This window comes from Trachurus japonicus, chromosome 2 (genome assembly GCF_045865225.1).
Source record: "Trachurus japonicus isolate A0001 chromosome 2, Traja_1.0".
Taxonomy (NCBI): domain Eukaryota; kingdom Metazoa; phylum Chordata; class Actinopteri; order Carangiformes; family Carangidae; genus Trachurus; species Trachurus japonicus.
In genome coordinates, this window is record NC_140908.1 from 2,042,669 (window position 1) to 2,061,912 (window position 19,244).

General features: G+C 44.5%; 2 protein-coding genes across 2 annotated transcripts in view; both read right to left on the reverse strand.

The window, feature by feature from the left end:
* Positions 1 to 1,018: 1,018 nt before the first annotated feature.
* LOC146990517 (uncharacterized) lies at positions 1,019 to 3,749 on the reverse strand. Its single transcript, XM_085803016.1, has 2 exons — positions 3,193 to 3,749; positions 1,019 to 1,635 (listed from the first exon to the last, which is right to left on the reverse strand). The coding sequence occupies exons 1-2, from the start codon at positions 3,712 to 3,714 to the stop codon at positions 1,060 to 1,062; spliced, it is 1,098 nt and encodes a 365-aa protein (XP_085659142.1). The 5' UTR covers positions 3,715 to 3,749; the 3' UTR covers positions 1,019 to 1,059.
* A 5,059-nt stretch (positions 3,750 to 8,808) lies between these two features.
* Positions 8,809 to 19,244, reverse strand: part of ahr1b (aryl hydrocarbon receptor 1b) — a 43,938-nt gene continuing 33,502 nt past the window's right edge. The window contains exons 14-15 of the mRNA XM_085795112.1: positions 17,016 to 17,162; positions 8,809 to 8,893 (exon numbers count right to left, since the gene is read on the reverse strand). The gene's annotated coding sequence lies outside the window, so the exon portion shown is untranslated. The remainder of the gene's footprint in view (positions 8,894 to 17,015; positions 17,163 to 19,244) is intronic.

Here is a 19,244-nt window from a genome sequence, read left to right on the forward strand (position 1 = left end):
AAAGAGAAACTTCATACAGCGAAGCATCACAACTTCCTGTTTAATGTCACATCAGGATGAGAAACAACATTCACAGAGAAATGAAACGTTTCAGATTAGAAAATATAGTTTTTTAAATTAATACATTAGTTAAATGAGAGAGTAATATCTTGATAAATATAATGCAGTTTGATAAAAAAAAAAAAGGAAGTGTTTGAAGCAGCTGTTGTGTTTGACAGAAGCAGATGGAAAATCCTTCCTGCAGAAATCCGACCAAATGAACGGCAGAATCCCAAATCTCTTTCCAGGCGTGCAGATGTTCCAGAGGGGGAATTAGGTAACGACGGAGAGTTCCTGAAAATGAAGAGGAATAAAGAGGAGGAAGAGGAGGAGGAGGAGGTGGCGAGAGGAGGAGGAGAGAGGAGGAGGAGGAGGAGGAAGAGGAGGAGGAGAGAGAGAGGAGGAAGAGGAGGAGGTGGAGAGAAGAAGAGGAGGAGGAGGAGAGAGGAGGAAGAGGAGGAGGAGAGAGAGAGGAGGAGGAGGAGGAGGAAGAGGAGGAGCAAGAAGAGGAGGAGGAGGAGGAAGAGGAGGTGAAGAGAGGAGGAGGAGAGAGGAAGAGGAGGAGAGAGAGGAGGAGGAGGAGGAAGAGGAAGAGGAGGAGGAGAGAGAGAGGAGGAAGAGGAGGAGGAGAGAGGAAGAGGAGGAGGAGGAGAGAGAGAGGAGGATGAGGAAGAGGAGGAGGAGAGAGGAAGAGGAGGAGGAAGAGGAGGTGGAGAGAGGAGGAGGAGGAAGAGGAGGAGAATGAGGAGGAGAGGGAGGAGGAAGAGGAGGAGGAGAGAGGAAGAGGAGGAGGAGGAGGAGGTGGAGATAGGAGGAGGAAGAGGAGGAGGAGAGAGGAAGAGGAGGAGGAGGAGGAGGTGGAGATAGGAGGAGGAAGAGGAGGAGGAGGAGGAGGTGGAGATAGGAGGAGGAAGAGGAGGAGGAGGAAGAGGAGGAGGAGAGAGGAAGAGGAGGAGGAGGAGGAGGTGGAGATAGGAGGAGGAAGAGGATGAGGATGAGGAGGAGGAGGAAGAGTGTGTCTCAGTAGTCCGACTCATCCGACAGCTCTCCCTGCTGCGTCCAGTGCTTCCCCCTCTTCTTCTTCTTCCTCTTCCTCTCGCCCATCAGCATGGCGGCCAGCACGGTGATCACCACGGTGACGGTGATGATGAGCACGGTGACCGTCTCGGCGATGCACAGCTCGGCGTCCACGTCGGTGAGGCGGTAGTCGAGCAGCACGGCCGGAGCCTTGCAGGTCAGGTTGTAGTAGTCGTCCAGGAAGAGGCGCTGCACGCTGCGCAGCTTCCTGAACAGACGCTGCAGGTCGCAGTCGCAGTTCCAGGGGTTTCCCTCCAGCAGGACGTGCGTGCTGTAGGTGTGCAGGCTCAGGAACGTCTTGAAGGACACGGTGCTCAGCCGGTTGTCGGCCAGGTCCAGCAGCGTCATGCTGACCAGCGGCTTGAACACCGACGCCTCCATCTCGTGGATGCGGTTGCCGGCCAGGTTGAGCACCTCCAGGGAGCGCAGCATGGAGAAGATGCCGCTGCGCAGCGCCGTCAGCCGGTTGTCCTGCAGGTGCAGCTGCCGCAGCGTGCTCATGGAGGAGAAGGACCGCACCTGGGGAGGCACATCCCACATCCCTGACTTTAGGATTCAGCAATGAAAACTGAATTTGACGTTGTAACAAAGACTTTTGAGAATAAAATCAGAATTTGGCGTTGTAATAAAAACATTTGACGTTGTAATAAAAACTGAATTTGGCGTTGTAATAAAAACTTTTGACGTTGTAATAAAAACTTTTGACGTTGTAATAAAAACTTTTGGCATTGTAATAAAAACTGAATTTGGCGTTGTAATAAAAACTTTTGGCATTGTAATAAAAACTGAATTTGCCAGCGGGGATGCTTGTTGGAGACTCTGTGGGTGTAATGGAGCCAACCACTTCCATATTTTTTGGGACTGTCAAGTAATAAAATCTTACTGGGAAGAGATCCACAAACATATTAAAAATATATTTAATGTGAACATTCCATTAAAATGTGAAACTATGTTCTTGGGCAATATAATGTTAAACATGGAACATAAAAGACAAAAAACTGCTGACCATACTGTTGGCAGCTAGTAAGAAATGTGTCACTAGGAAATGGTTAAAAGTGGAACCTCCCACCATCGACGAATGGATTGAAATTGTTTATGAGATTTATGTTATGGAGAAGATTTCTTTTTCCCTCAAAGTTGAGAAAGAAAATTTTTATAGGATCTGGACCAAATGGACTGAGTATGTAAAACCAATCAGATCTGATTTTATCTGACTATACTTGTGCTTTGTGTGAACTATTTTTATTTTTTTTGTGTATGGTGTTTGATTACATGTAGGGGTGCGCTCCCCGGTTTTGTTGTTTTTGTGTTATTGCTTCCACCTGGAATGGTTTGGGTCCGTGGGAGAAAGCTCCAGAAGGGCAGTATGTATACAACATCATTGTATCCTTGACAAACTGAGTTAATGTATGTGTGAAGTGATGTATGTGATGGAGGTCTGCCTTTCTGAATAAAAAGAGAATTTCAAAAAAAAAAAAAAGAGGAGGAGGAGGAGAGAAGAGGAAGAGGAGAGAGGAGGAAGAGGAGGAGGAGGAGGAGGAAGAGGAGAGAGGAGGAGGTGGAGGTGGAGAGAGGAGGAGGTGGAGAGAGGAGGAGGAAGAGGAGGAGGAGGAGAGAGGAGGAAGAGGAGAGAGGGGGAGAGAGGAGGAAGAGGAGAGAGGAGGAGGAGGTGGAGAGAGGAGGAGGAGAGAGGAGGAGGAGGAAGAGGAGGAGGAGAGGAGGAGGAGGAGAGAGGAGGAGGAGGAGGAGGAGGAGGAGGAGGAGGAGGAAGAGGAAGAGGAGAGGAGGAGGAGGAGGAGGAGGAGGAGGAGGAGGAAGAGGAGGAGGAGGAGGAGGAGGAGGAGGAGGAGGAGGAGAGAGGAGGAAGAGGAGAGAGGGGGAGAGAGGAGGAGGAGGAGGAGAGAGGAGGAAGAGGAGAGAGGGGGAGAGAGGAGGAGGAGGAGGAGAGAGGAGGAGGAGGAGAGAGGAGGAGGAGGAGGAGGAGGAGAGAGGGGGAGAGAGGAGGAGGAGGAGGAGGAGGAGGAGGAGGAGAGAGGGGGAGAGAGGAGGAGGAGGGTGATGTGTCTCGGTACGTACCTGTATGGTGTGGATGGTGTTGCTGGTGAGGTTGAGCCTCTGCAGGCCGTCCAGGTGCAGGAAGCTGCGGCTGTCCAGGCTGCTCAGCTGGTTGTGAGCCAGCTGCAGCTCCCTCAGCAGCGCCAGGCCGGAGGAGAAGCCCTCGCCCAGGACCCGGATCCGGTTCCAGCTCAGGTCCAGCTTCTGTAGGAACTCCAGGCGGGAGAAGGCTCCGTCCTCCACCAGGCTGATGTTGTTGTTCTGCAGCAGCAGCACGCGCAGCTTGCGGTTCTTGGCGAAGGAGTCCCGGGGCAGGACGGAGACGTGGTTGTCGGACAGGTCCAGCAGCTCGGTGCTGGGCGCCACGCGGCCCGGCAGCCGGGTCAGCCGCGCCCGGGAGCAGATGGTGAACCGGAGGTCTCCTCGACAGTCACAGCCCGGCTCACACCAGCTGCTGCTGCTGCTGCTGCTGCTCCGAGACCTGGAGGACGCCTCGGCCCCCGCCAGGAGGAGGAGGAGGAGGAGGAGGAACAACTCCTTCATGACGCTTCCTGACAACAACCAGAGCAGATTCACATCACACAATGAAAAACAAATCAGAGCAGGTGTTTGTAATCCAGAGTTTATCTTCACTCCAGACTGGAATAATCTGAGTATTTCTCTTCTGAAGCCGAGGTTTAAATCAAACAGCTGGTAGTTTGTGGATCTTTAACAGCTGATTCACGCTCTAATAAACATCCAACATGTGGAGAAGCTGCACTTTACCGTTCTATCTTGTGATCAGATAGATAGATACATAGAAAGATAGATAGATAGATAGATAGATAGATAGATAGATAGATAGATAGATAGATAGATAGATAGATAGATAGATAGATAGATAGATAGATAGATAGATAGATAGATAGATAGATAGATAGATAGATAGATAGATAGATATACATTACAGTGCAGCAGCAGCATTACACACAGTGACGATAACAACATATACAGTAGGATAAGATTATAAAGAACAAACTGTACATAATAAAATAGCAAAATAGCAGTAGCAAATAAAATGTCATGTACAAAAGTATATACAACAAATTGGCAGAGTTGATTTTAGTGCAAAGAATAAATAAAAAATAAAACCTGAACAAAGTTAAAACCAGTTCTGTGTGGGTTCTTACCAGCTGCTCCTCTCTCTGTTTCCGCCTGGTTACCTGACTGTCGTCAACGTGCAGCAGCAGCAGCGGTCGGCGGCGGCGGCGACAGGTGGAAACTGGACATGACGGAGGTGAGAGAGGGAGGGAGCTGCCTGGAAAACCCTGACGAGGGACAGCACAAAGACAGAGTGATGGAAAGAGACACAGAGAGGAGGAGAGGAGGGGGAGGAGAGGAGGAGGAGAGGAGGGGGAGCTCGTCAATTATTCACCAGCAGTGCTGTGGTGGTGTTGTGGTGGGAGGGGGTTACGAGAGCCGACCGGAGGCTTTAAGAGATTGGAGCCAAACTGGGCCACGCAGCGGAGAATTAGAGGGTCTGGACAGATTTGATTGATTGCAGGCGGAGGGTGTTTATCTGCAGACTGTTCCCAGCTTTTATTTATAGGCACATGTTCAATCAACGAGCAACAAGTTCTTTTGTCCACGTCGAGGAACAAATTCTCTCAACTCGTCTCGACAAAAAAAAACCTGCAGGACAACGCACTTTGTGATGGACATGAAGTGTTTTATATTTAGTCTCACAGTTTTCTTCCTGACGACAAACATTTCTATAAATCTCATCCACTATGAAATCTTTTTAATGTCCTTTTAATGTCTTATTCTGTATCTGTATTGTTTGTTTTATGTCAAACTGTGGTTTTAACTTATGTTTCTTTTATGCACACGTCAAAGAAGAATTCCCACTTTCCATTTTTGCAGGACAATAAAGGTTTTCTGAATCTGAATCTGAATCTTTCCTGCTGTGAGGTTGTTTTCTCTGTCATGTGTTGTCTGCGTGCAGCAGCAGCAGCAGCAGCAGCAGCAGCAGCAGCAGCAGCAGCAGCAGCAGCAGCAGCAGCAGCAGCAGGTTTATGCTGCAGTTATAAAAGCCTGGAATAAAATAAAAGCTGCTCTGCTTTAAGTTGAACAATGTATGAAAATGGTTTTGTCTTTGATCCAACAGAAGAAATCTGTTTCTAGATGAGATAAAAAAAAAAAAAAACATTTTAAAAAGTTGTAAAACATGATTGTAGGTGTCACCTGTGAGAACGGAGGTTGAGAAGTTGAAGTTGTGAGTCTTTGCCGACAGATGTGACAGTATTTACTCTGCTGTGTAGGATGAGGCGGGAGGATGATGACAGACCTGTTGGTCACAGAGAGAAAGATTACACTAATGCCGTCCAAATCCCCGGCCCAGATAAACCACTCTCCCTCCGTCCGTTTGTCCGTCCACCTCCATTAATTGAGGAAGCAGAGTTTGTCGTGGAACTCGTCCTGCAGCTTTTCTTGTTTTACCCCCCAGCTCTGTTTTGTTTTGTTTGGCTTTTCATGTTTCAGCTGAGTCCCACGCGTCCCCAGGCCTGAGAGGAGGACGTGTGATGTGTCTGGTTCAGGTTTCACCACAAAAACCAAGAAGAAAATGTTCTATTGTTAGAAAATAAATGTTCTCACTGGACAACAGTATAATAATCTACAGTATGTGAGTTAATTAATAGATGTTTGATTAGTATTGATGGTGTATTCATGTCAGTTTTTACATCTTTGGCCCATCTCATCCATAAAACTGTAGTTTCATTGAGATCCCCTACATGTGTTGTGGTTTTCATGGCAGCTGTTTGTTTTGTTTTGTGTTTCCCAACCTGTCACCTCCTCTTCTTCTTCTTTTTCTTCATGCAATTTTCCTGGTTTCCTCTCTCAGATACAGTATTGTGTGTCTGCTGCTGTTGCCGTGGCTCCAGTTTCACAGCCGCCTCCGACTCCACCTGGATAATTGTGCTGCATAATGACAGCGGCTGGAAACTACTTCAGTTACCTCCACCTGATTATCACAGGAGCCTCCGATGTCAACCACAAAATATATAGAAATATATTACATTCTAAGGCTCTACATGTCATTTATTGTTCACTTATACATGACTGTGTGGGAGTGTGGGGGTCGACCTATAAAACAACAGTAAATGCTACAGTCCTCCTACAAAAACCAGCCATACGTATTATTAATGAGGCTGGTTCTCATGTTATGACATCTAATGATTTGGTTTATTCTAAAATGATGCAAATAATGTATTGAGCAAAGTTAAAGTTACTTCCTGTCTGAGTCCAAATATGATTGTATTGTATTGTATTAGCACATAAAAGATATATAAAACAGCATAAAAAGTGGAACAACAACAAAAAAAACTTACAAAATATACAGCAGATAAAGCAAATGTGCAGGAGAAACCAAAAAAACCCCCTAAGGGCTTGTCAAGTGGTCCTCCTAAAGATAAACATTCAACATAAATTTAATTTACAGAATGTGAAGAACAACATAAAACAATTAGCACTGGCTCCCAGTTCATTTTAGAGTTGATTTTAAGATTTTAATGTTTGTTTTTAAAGCTCTTAATGGGCTCGCCCCTTTTTATTTGACTGACCTTTTAAAGCCCTATGTCCCCTATCGGTCCCTCAGGTCCACAAACCACCTGCTCCTGGAGGTCCCTCAGACCAGACTCAGGGGTAGAGGGGACCGTGCGTTTTCTGTTGCTGGCCCCAAACTTTGGAACTCCCTCCCCCCTCACGTGAAACAAGCCCCTAGCCTAGCTGTTTTTAAAACACGTCTTAAAACGCACTTTTACTCCCTGGCTTTTAATACAGTCTGAAATCCTAATATTTTAGCAACTATGATCTTATTATTTATTGGTTTTGCTGTTTTTATCTGTTGTGCTTGTTTACTGAATGTTGATTTTGTTCTCTGTTTTCTGTGTAAAGCACTTTGGTCAACTTGGTTGTTTTTAAATGTGCTCTATAAATAAATTGGATTGGATTGGAGAAAAGATGATTTATTTGTAATATTAGTTGTACAAAAAGCTAGAAAAGAGACTAAAAGGAGATGTACTATATCTGTTATTGTTGGAGTTAAACTATAGTGGAACGCTAACATGGATAAAACAATGTGTAGTTCATTTACGGTTTTCAAAAAAATGGTATTAAGGGCAGTTTCTGAAGGTTAGAAGTGTTAATGATTTTATAAATGTTCTTTTTTCTCAGTTGTTTAACGATTTCTTTTCTACTCCTGTGTTTAATTACTGTTAACTTTGTTGGTTGTGGTCATTTTGAATGTTTTTTATGTTTGTTTTTTCCCTGTATTGTAAAAATGCTGAAGGGTAGAGTAGCTCATCCACCAACTCTCACCACTTTTACTGCTGTTGCGCGGTCCAGCTGAGTGTGTGGGACGACAGTATCAGAGAGCCGGCGGATTAGAGGAAGACACAAACCCTGACAGCGAAGCGCTTGAAAGCCGCGGCGGCCTCGGAATGAAGACGCTAATCTAATGGTTAATCCCCGTGGACGAGGATTAGTACTGTACGTCCATGTTCTGCTGCTGCTGCTGGACATTAGAGTCTCTCTGTGTCTTCACGCTGATTGAGAACTTTTTATGTTTGTTAATCTGGACGTTTCGATGTACAGTATGTTACACTGTGTTTCACTATGGTGTCATCATGGGATTAATAAAGACTGTAGCATGTTATTTATATCGTACTGTGTAGGGAAGGAGCCCCAGGAGTTATAATAATATAAATATGAATGAAATGAACTATTATTTTGTGTTATTGAATCATGATGATGATGATGATGCAGCCGGTGTTTGGTGTTTTTTTTAATTCTCTATCCACTGAACATGATCTTAACCCTCCTGTTTTCCTTCTGGGTCAAATTGCCGCCATATCTGTTCCCTTCCTCCATCCTTCCCTCTTTCCTTCCTTTCTCCCTTCCTTCCTTCTTTCCACAATCCCTTTCCCCTTCCTTACTTCCTTCCTTGAACCAATCTGTTCCCTCCCTCCCTCCATCTTTCTTTCCATCCTTTTTCCCTTCCTTCTTTCCTTTCACCCATCCTTCTGTTTCCTTCATTGACCTAATCTGTTCCCTCCCTCCATCTTTCTTTCCTTCCTTCGTCCTTACTTCTTCCTTCCTTTTTGATCCAGTTTACCTGATCTGTTCCCTCCCTCCATCTTTCTTTCCTTTCCCCTTCCTTATTTCCAGTCCTTCCTTCCTTCCTTCCTTCCTTCCTTCCTTCCTTCCTCCCTTTGTCCATCCTTCTGCTTCCTTCCTTGACCTAATCTGTTCCCTCCCTCCATATTTCTTTCCTTCCTTCCTTTTTCCCTTCCCTTTTCCTTCCTTCAGTCCTTCGTTCCCTTCGTCCTTACTTCTTCCTTCCTTTTTGACCCAATTGACCTGATCTGTTCCCTCCTTCTTTCTTTCCTTTCTTCTCCCTTCCTTCTTTTCCCTTTCTTCCTTCCTTCCTCCCATCTTTCCCTTTGTCCTTCCTTCCTTCCTTCCTTCCTTCCTTCCCTCCTTGACCCAGGAGGACAACAGGAGGGTTAAATCTGATCTAAACCTCTGATCAGATTCACATCCAGTCCTTCCATCCAGTTACTGATCAGTTCAGTGTGTGTGAGTCCGTCTCACCTGTTGTGTCTCTGAGCAGGTGATGAGGTGGTCCAGGTGTCGTCAGGCTGCAGTTCCTGCTGTGGAGCAGAGGGGGGCGCCACAGACCTGTCTGAGAGGAGAAGAGAGTAGCGTGTACTGAGTTTGTCTGTTTGTGTATTGACATAGAAATCTGTTCTGTCACTGTCCTGTTGGTGTTTAGTCTTTTATTTTCACTGGAGGTGTGAAAACTGCTTTTTAGTTCAGTGGTATTCAGATTTAAAGTTAGTATTCATATAATCAGTGGCAGTAACTGCAGGAAATGAATTAAAATAAAAGGTTTATACATGTAGGCAGCAAGCTATCTTTACTTTATTTGATTTACTAGGCTATTACAATTATTATTATTTGAGTTACTGAAGCTTTTGTCATTGCTGTTATCACCCCTTGATAAGGTACTGCCCTCAGGAGAAATAAAGGAAGGTGCATTTGGGGCAGATAATCTCACTATTATTACAGTTATTAGTGTTACTTTGTAATTATTATCTCTCATTCTATTGGATACTCTAGTTACCTATACATTTAGGTAGTATACATGTTCAGGGGTGCTGTGTTAGAGAATGTAGGTGCTCTTGTAATGAATGAATTTAGATTTTCTTTTTTCTCTCTTCTTTTTTATTCATTTACTTTTTATTTTATTTTCCCTTTTAACCTATTTTCTTTCTGTATATGCTTCAATGATAAGACTTGATGAGCTGTTTCTTTTCTTCAGATAAAAAAGTTTAATAACAAAAAAAAAGAAGAAAGGTTTAACAGAGTGTTTAGATGTGGTAGGTGGGTGGGGCTCTAGACTCTGTTCATATGTTTTAATAGACACATTTACACTTCCTTTTTACACCTGATGACGGAGCATCAGCTGTCAATCACGCTGCTCCGTGTCAGTCTCCTCTGTCACGTCTCATTTATTCACAGAAGCATCGTTGAGGAAATCTGAGCTGACGTGAAGCTGCTTTACAACAGGACAGTCAGCAAACTGTCTGAGTGTGTGTGTGTTTTAACAATAACTCTAGGTGTGTAAACTGGTACAGTACGTGTGAATGTGTGTGTGTGTGTGTGTGTGTGTGTGTGACAGACGGAGGTGTTTATGAAGGCGACAGTGCGGCGTCTTCGTTCTCGCCACTCCTCAGATCCGACGTGGCATCTCTGAGTCTGTGACAGGAAGAGACGGTGTGGGGGGAGGTGGGGAGGTCACGGGGGTCAGAGGGCGTTACCACGGGAACAGATTGTCCCTGCCGCCCGTCGTCAAGTCCTCAATCAGGTCCTCAGATCTGACAAACAGACTGGACGTCCGGGTTTGACCTTGACATCTTTTGACATAAACATCTGTAGAAATGTTTGAATCTATGACATTCATGCAAATTACTGTCAGCTTCCAGATTTTTTAAAGGGATAGTTCAACATTTTGGCAAATTGGCCCATTGCCATAATCCCTATAGTCATAGCAGTAGGTTCGTTACCTTTAATTGTCGGTGCAAGCTATTTTTAGAACGGTCAATTCAGAGTCTGCTTGATGAAAAACTGCCCCCGACGGGAATGTGCATCAGCGGTTTTGCATGAATTTCCCTCTAAAACAACTCTGTCTGGTAACGTTGTGTTATTATCTCATAGTGTGGTGAATGTGCAGGTCACAACTTGTCCCCCAGAGCGTTGTGGAGTTGTTGGATTGTGTATTTGATGAGTTTGATGAGGGAAACCAAGAAATCCCATGAGCCTCCGTAGCGTAGCTCTGAGCAGCTCACGGCTCTGCTCCACCGTTCTAAAAATAGCTTGCACCGACAATTAAAGGTAACAAACCTACTGCTATGACTATAGGGATTATGGCAATGGGCCAATTTGCCAAAATGTTGAACTATCTCTTTAAGTTTTCCTCAGACATCCATTCATATCATATAAGACATTCAATGGGCTTTCATCTTCCCTACTGTCGGCTATACAAGGTGCAAATAAACTAAACTAAGCTTTAATTTGCCCTGAACTGAACAAGTTTAAAAAGCCATTTTTGAATCAGAAGTTAATTTCCCATCACAGTGACGTGAGTTTATTCTGGTGCAGGCAGGTCGGTGCACAGCAGGAGTTGGCTGAGCTGTAATTAGTGACAGTTTGTCAGAGGCTGAGCCGCGGTGTGATGGGTTTGTCTGTAAAGTAAACAGGGGCGGGCCTGTGGATGAAAGCGTCCAGGTTGAGTGGATTATCACAACACAATAGGAGCCATTGACGGCGCGTTGGCAGCGGCTTCCTCCGGCTCTCGTCCTCCTCCACCCTCCAAGCCTCTGTGTTTTTATAGAAAACGCCGGAGACGCTTCCGCTCCGTGACAGTCGGACGAGTCCTAAGATAATATTCTCACGCTACAACGACGCTGACGCTGGCAGAGCTGCCTGTTTTTAAAGACAGGTGAGGATTCAGACAAGACACAACAACGTGCTGCTGAGATTTAACTGTTCAAGTGTTTAAATGATAATAAAATCTATAAATGAAGGATAATCAATGTCCATAATAATAATAATAATAATACATAATAGAGTTTACGACTTCAGTGTGAGCTCACTTCACACTCACAGTCCGTCATGCAGAGACATTAAACACCGATACAGACTCCTCACCGAGTGTGAAGCCATTTCTACCAATAAACATCACCGCCGCTGTCACTGTCATCATCATCATCATCATCATCATCATCATCATCATCATCATCATCGTCATCGTCACTCTGAGTGTCGCTGCTGTCATCGAGTGTCATCGTCTCCATCATCATCACATCAGCACCACTCAACTGGTTTCATCCTGTTTTTAAGTCACACCTTCTGCTACTACTGCTACTTGTGACTACTACTACTACTACTACTACTACTACTAGTGGTGGTATTACTTCCACTGATAGTACTGCTGCTACTTCTAAAAGTACTACTCAACAACTGGTGGTGCATTCAAATGTTTCGGAAAGTGTGAAAGGAGTCAGTTTAGGTAGCAAACTATTCTCTAATAAGTTTATTAGAAATGTTCTGGCTATGCATATCTGGTCATCAGAGACTCTGGAGATTTTTAAGTCCTCTCTCAAAACCCATTTTTTCTCCCAGGCTTTTGGACCTGTGTGAGACGAAGTTGTTTGGTTTGCTGAATGTATGTGTCACTGCTGAAATGATCTCTTGAAATGTACTATTGTATTTTATTGTTATCTATTTTATGTAAAGCACCTTGGTCAACCTAGGTTGTTATAAGGTGCTCTATAAATAAACGTGACCTTGACCTTGACACAAAACTACCCTTGATTACCTGATTAGAGTGTTGTGGAGGCAAGAAAGTTCAGGAAGCGATATTTATTTTATCCAATCCCTCATAAAGCCAAAGAGGTTACCTTTAAAATACTAAATGATATTAATCCATAACTAACCACTGCAAGATTTAACTGGGACAATAATTTGTGTTTGTTGAAACTGTGGAACAAAGCTGGTTGTTAACCAAACAAATTAAAGTTGCAGTGCAGCTAAAGGAGAAGAACCTCGACTTCTTGCTGAACAATTTAATTACACTTGGAAAACATTTTATCCATAGATGCAAAAACCTCAAGGTGAAGCCCCACATCAATGGATGGAAGAATGAACTTAAGCTACAGTATGTATTACACGACAAACAAAAATCCCCCAGAGACTCTTTTCTTTACAGGAACTTGTTCACCCTTCTTGAATAAAACCCTCACATTATTATTTTCTTTACTTTTTTGTTGTATTCTGTTTGTTTTTTTAATTCGTCTTGGAAGCTGGTTCAACATTTTCTATCTTTGTATCATAAATTGTGCCTTTCATGTTTGTAATTTGAAGATACGCTGAAAAATACGACGATGCTGCGACTGTTGTGATGGTTGTGAAACCTGCCATCTGTACGGCTGAGCTACTTCCTGTGTGACCTCAGACCCCTCTGTATGTGTGTGTAAGTGTGTGTGAGAGAGAGAGACACACACACACACACACACACACACACACACACACACACACACACACACACAGAGTCTCCAGTGGTGTGTGGTTGTCAGTGTGGATCCATCAGGCCCACAGGGGGGAGGCCGTGACCTCTCCTCACTTCTCCTCCTCCGTCCTCCCTCTCCTCCACCACTACTACTACTACTACTACTGTTATACTGTATATGTAACTACAGCTGCAGTTCCTGCTGCTCCTGAATGCACCAGCACGGCCACGACCACACCTTCCTCCTCCTCATCCTCATCCTCTCTCCTCCTTTCTTCCTCTTCTTTCTCTGCTCTTCCTTTCTTTTTGTTTCTCCTTCATTTTTCATGTCCTGCTCCTCTTCATCTCTCCTGTTTTCTCCTCTTCTTCTTCTCCTTGAACCCTCCTCTGGTTGTTTTTCAGTATCTAGGTCAAGGTTGTGTGTCTGCTCTGTAGTTTGAAGACACACACACACAGACACACTCTGGGAGTATTTTTGGCAGCTCAGTGTGCGATCGCCCCTTGAGATGTCAGAGCTTTTAGGTCAGGCCGATCTGTGAGCTTCAGCAGTTTCCTGGAAAACCCAAGCGGGCGGCGGCAGGACACGGAAAACACTCTGAATTATTCAGCGTGGTCATGTCGCTGTCGCCGTCCCCGACAGCCGACAGCCAGCCAATCAGAGGATCCTGTCAAACCCACACTAACTGCTATAGAGATGCTGTTTTAGTCACCTGTTGCTGCCGTGAAGGATTTACTAGACTACAGCTCCGACTGGCAGGGGGTGAAGGAAGAAGACCAAGATGATGATGAAATTGAGATGTTAGAGCAACAGTGCCCAAAGAAAGTGCAGATTTACATAAAACTAGTGGGGCATTCACTCAGATAGAAAATGCAAACTGCAGTTCATCTTTAACAGCAGTGTAAAGGATGGCTTTGTGGCACCAAATGTTTTTAAAACTGTCCAAATCATTAATTAAGCTCAACTCACACACAGCTGAACTAAAAGGAGCAAAAACTCATTTAACCTTCCTGTTGTCCTCCTGGGTCAAGGAAGGAAGGACGAAGGGAAAGAAGGAAGGAAGGAAGGCAGGAAGGACGAAGGAAAAGAAGGAAGGAAGGACGAAGGGAAAGAAGGAAGGAAGGAAGGAAGGCAGGAAGGACGAAGGAAAAGAAGGCAGGAAGGATGAAGGAAAAGAAGGAAGGAATTAATGCAGGAAGGACGAAGGAAAAGAAGGAAGGAAGGACGAAGGGAAAGAAGGAAGGAAGGAAGGAAGGATGAAGGAAAAGAAGGAAGGAAGGAAGGAAGGACAAAGGGAAAGATGGGAGGAAAGAAGGAAGGGAAACATTAAGAAAAGATTGATGGAGGGAGGAAACAGATTGGGTCAAGAGGGAAGGAAGGGAGGAAGGAGGAAGGAAGGGAAAAGGGATTGTTGAAAGAAGGAGGGGAAAAGGAAGAAATAGAAGAAGAAGAAGAAGAAGAAGAAGAAGAAGAAGAAGAAGAAGAAGAAGAAGAAGAAGAAGAAGAAGAAGACGAAGAAGAAGAAGGAAAAGAAAAGAAAAGAAGGAGTGAGTCAGCAGATAAACTTGGGGACCAGTTGTTTTGTGTTTCAGCCTCCAGCATCGATATCTGCCGAGTCGACCTCTCCACCCACCTCGTCTGCCAGGGTCGACTAAACAAACGCACTGATCCAACCTGTTGTGGCACACTGACACGGAGGAACGCTGCAGCACCGGCCACGTAACCACACACACACACACACACACTGAGGAGTGTGTGTGTGAGAGGGCGGGGGTTAAAGGTCAAACCGTGCGGGTGAAGCTGCTCAGTGAAGCGTCACGGGGAGAGAAAACAAGAGAGAAACGCTCTCCTGTCAAACACCATCACAACACAAACAGTAAACACATCCCCTCCCTCTCTGCAGTCTGCAGCTGCCTGTTACCACGGCGACGACGCGTTTACAGCCGGCCGTAAACAAACAAAACAGCATCCTGTACGTTTTTACATTACAGACACCAGACGCCACAAAGGCAAAGTGCAGTATCTGCATTTTTTCAATTTCTTTTCTCTTCAATCTGGTAGAATTTGAGATTGGTGCTGCTAAAATTCCCAGAGTTATTGGGCTTTTTATTTTGCTGTCCATCCAAAAAAGCACTGTGAAACCAAGGCAAAGTGCAGCATCTGCCATAAAATGGTCAAAATTGGTCAAAAGACAAAATACAAAATACATTTAATTCATACTTTGTATAATTTATGCAGAATTTGATGCTTAAACGTGACAATGAAAAACACAAAAAGTAGTTTTTCTCAGTTTGGCATTTTGACAGATACTGCACTTTGCCTTTGTAGGGCAGCAGCTGCTTCTGTGGTCACGTGGCGTCGGTGTTTCAACTTATTCAATCACAATAAACGTTCAAAAGAAACTTCTTCTGTCTGTGAATTTTGTTATTTTGTTTGTTTGTGCATCGCGGTCAGGTGGGCGTGTCTCCGTCAGTCAAAGCCGCCGCCGGCCGCGGTCCGACTCCACACACACAAGAAGAAACTGTGGTGGTTTGACCCGAGCGTCACGCTGAGGTCCACACCTGCAGGCTCAACGCCGCCGACACTCAGGAAAAGGTCAGGACATTCAACCGCAGCGTCCTGCAGACACACACACACACACACACACACACACACCTGCAGACACACACAGACACACACACTGGAGGGTTTGTGACCTTTTATCTTGCTGCACGTCCACTGGGACCACCTGCAACTTCTGAACCAGGAGTTCAGCAAACAGACTAAAACCTGTCCGTCGTGCTCTCACTGTGGATTTGATTGATTATCTATTAATAAAAACTGATCACTACAGCCCATAATAGTAATAATAATATGTTGTTAACAGAAGCTCGACTCACACACAGCTGAACTAAAAGGAGCAAAAACTCCTTTAATTAACCCTCCTGTTGTCCTCCTGGGTCAAGGAAGGAAGGACGAAGGGAAAGAAGGAAGGAAGGCAGGAAGGACGAAGGGAAAAAAAGAAGGGACGAAGGAAGGAAGGCAGGAAGGACGAAGGTAAAGAAAGAAGGAAGGAAGGAAGGAAGGAAGGAAGGGAGGGAGGCAGGAAGGACGAAGGGAAAGAAGGAAGGAAGGAAGGAAGGAAGGCAGGAAGGACGAAGGGAAAGAAGGAAGGAAGGAAGGAAGGACGAAGGGAAAGAAGGAAGGAAGGAAGGAAGGAAGGAAGGAAGGAAGGCAGGAAGGACGAAGGGAAAGAAGGAAGGAAGGAAGGAAGGAAGGAAGGAAGGAAGGCAGGAAGGACGAAGGGAAAGAAGGAAGGAAGGACAAAGGGAAAGATGGGAGGAAAGAAGGAAGGGAAAAATTAAGGAAAGATAGATGGAGGGAGGAATGGATGGATTGGGTCAAAAAGGAAGGAAGGGAGGGAGGGAGGAAGGAAGGAAGGAAGGAAGGAAGGAAGGAAGGAAGGAAGGAAGGAAGGAAGGAAGGAAGGAAGGAAGGAAGGAACAGATTAGGTCAAGGAAGGAAGCAGAAGGATGGACGGAGGGAAAGCAGAGAGGAAGGAAGGAAAGAAGGAAGGGCAGAAAGGAAGGAAAGAAGGAAGGATGGAGGAAGGGAACAGATAGGATCAATTTGACCCAGAAGGACGACAGGAGGGTTAAATGTGAATATGAGCTGAGTGTGTGTGTGTGTGTGTGTGTGTGTGTGTGTGTGTGCGCGCTGCAGCCTGCAGAGCTCAGATCTGGGTTACAGTGATGAGAGGTGGAGGTGGAGTGTGTGTGTGTGTGTGTGTGTGTGTCTCCACGCTGAAAGCCTGTCCTGCCCGTTAACACCGGCCATTAGCTGTAGCTGTGTGTTTAAACCTTTATGGCAGCAGCTTACACTGCGCTTTGCATTCAGACGTTTCTGTGTCACCCGGTGATGAATTAAAAAAAGAAAAAAAAAAAAGGAGGAAGGGTTTTTATCTCCAGTCGGAGCGCGGTCACAGCCAGGTCACGGCCGGCGAGCAAAGGTGAGCAGAGGATGTGCGTTTTTTAATTTAGATTTTAATTTTTGTATCCCCTTCTCTCAGATTTGCCGTCCTGTCCTGTTTCATTGTTCCCACTTTATTTATTCATGTTTTATTGTCTGTAAAACACTTTGTATCTGTTATTGTAAAGTGCTGCCACAAATAAAGTCCATGTCCATTATTCATGGTGGCCTCTCAGAGCTCCTCTATCACCGAGGAAGAGGAGGAGGAGGAGGAGGAGTGTGTTTTACCTTGATGCAGAGGAAGTGCAGGAGTATCTGTTTGTCCAGCTGGAGCTAATGCACAGTGACAGGCCGACGGGTGGAGACCGGGTGTGTGTGTGTCTCTGTGTGTGTGTGTGCAGACACAGACACAGATCGGTGTTTCCTGCTGCAGCTCTGCATATGGACGGATACAAGGAGAAGGATGGAACAGGGTGAAAAATCAACGTGTCGGTGATCAAATCGGAGGCTCATCGACAGTTCGAATAATGAAAAATGCACATTTCTCAACTGGAAACTTAAGGATGAGATGAGTTTATTATAGCATGAAAGGAAAACTCTTATAAATATTAATAAAGTATGGGGGCCATTATTAGATCAGATGACAGCACCTACCTCTGCATCAGGTACAGGATGTTTAAACTACTGTATGTAGACTTCCTAGGCTGTTGTTTTTTGCTTTGTGTTGTAGTTTTGGCTTGATTTGTACGTTGTTGCTGTATGCAGACTCCATTTAGAAATATAGAAAGCTATAAACAGGATTGATTAATTGGGTGTTGATTGCAACTGTAATACTGTTTAATTACTTATTTATTGTCTTTTTTGGCTACATTTGTTAATTGTTGGATACTTGTTTCTTTCTATGACTCTGAAACCATGAAGAGCTCTAATGGATTTAATGGAATACTGAATTAAAGAGTCGGCATCTATAAGCTAGATAGCTTCAGCCTACACCTTTCCCATCTATTTATGAACTAGTTGAATGAATGATGGTTTTATGGAAGGTTGACTGACTGTGATTGATGCTCAACTGTAAACTATTTTGTGTAAAAGATTGAATAAACTAAACTAAACTAAACTGCCGTAGTCTGAAAATGTTATTATTTTATTCATTCATTCAGTTTGTAAAGGGGAAAAAAAAGACTATTATTATACATGTAAGTATAATAATCTAACAGTTATTTGTCTGACCAAAACATCAATAAAAAAACCTCTAAACTCAGCTGTTGTGTCATGTTTTGGTGAAAGGCATCGTGGGAGATGTAGGAAATCAAACATTAGAGTTCTAACTTGTGATGTGTGAGCAGCAGAGTCTGAAAACAGGTCAGCAGCAGCAGCAGCAGCAGCAGCTCTGCAGAGAGAGAAAGGGAGGCCTGAGTGGTTATAGATGGTCAGTAAATATTTCATATCTTTTCTGTGCAGCAGAGGCGACGCACAACCTCACACACTCCTGATCGAGGTGTGAAATACCACACACACACACACACACACACACACACACACACACACACACACACACACACACAGTGGACGTCAAGTGTTAAATCTGCTCTGTTTAGACGTTTTTAAACCTGCACTGACTGCACTGTTTGTCTGTTTTGATTCGTCCTCCATGTTACAACATAACGTGTTGTTGTGTTCAGCTCTGACTGGGAATCAGTATTGATGAATTATACAAACCAATATGACTTAACCCTCCTGTTGTCCCTCTGGGTCACATTGACCCAATCTGTTCCCTTCCTCCATCCTTCCTTCCTTCCTTCTTTCCACAATCCTTTTTTTTCCCTTCCTTCTTTACTTCCTTCCCTTCATCCTTACTTCTTCTCTTTAAGCGTCTTTGAGCACTTGGAAAAGCGCTTTACAAATAAAATTTATTATTATTATTATTATTATTATTATATTCTCTACTTCTCTACTTCCTCTTTTGATCCAATTGACCTGATCTGTTCCCTATACCTCCATCCTTCTTTCCTCCCTTCTTCCTTCCTTGAATGAATCTGTTCTCTCCCTCCATCTTTCTTTACTTCCTTTTTCCCTTCCTTCTTTCCACAATCCTTTTTCCCTCCCTTCCTTCCTTCCTTGAACAAATCTGTTCTCTCCCTCCATCTTTCTTTACTTCCTTTTTCCCTCCCTTCCCTTTGTCCTTACTTCTTCCTACCTTTTTGACCCAATCTGTTCCTTCCCTCCTTCCTTCTTTCCTCCCATCTTTCCCTTTGTCCTTCCTTCCTTTCTTCCTTGACACAGGAGGACAACAGGAGGGTTAAACCTGCACTGACTGCACTGTTTGTTTTGATTCACTCTTATGTTACAATATCACGTGTTGCTGTGTTTAGCTCTGATTGGGAATCAGTATTGATGAATTATACAAACCAATAGGTGTCGGCACAGTCCAATGCACCTTTAAAGAGAATAAACGCTTCAGATTTCATGGTTCTGCAGCTGTGGTGTCGGCTCACAGTGGAGTAATTAACACAACGA

Bases quoted from the DNA above. Each gene is read 5' to 3' on its own strand.
- LOC146990517 (XM_085803016.1), bottom strand. From the start codon at position 3,714: ATGAAGGAGTTGTTCCTCCTCCTCCTCCTCCTCCTCCTGGCGGGGGCC. The intron at 1,636-3,192 runs GTACGTACCGAG...GTGCCTCCCCAG, and splicing joins ACACCATCCACACCATACAG to GTGCGGTCCTTCTCCTCCAT.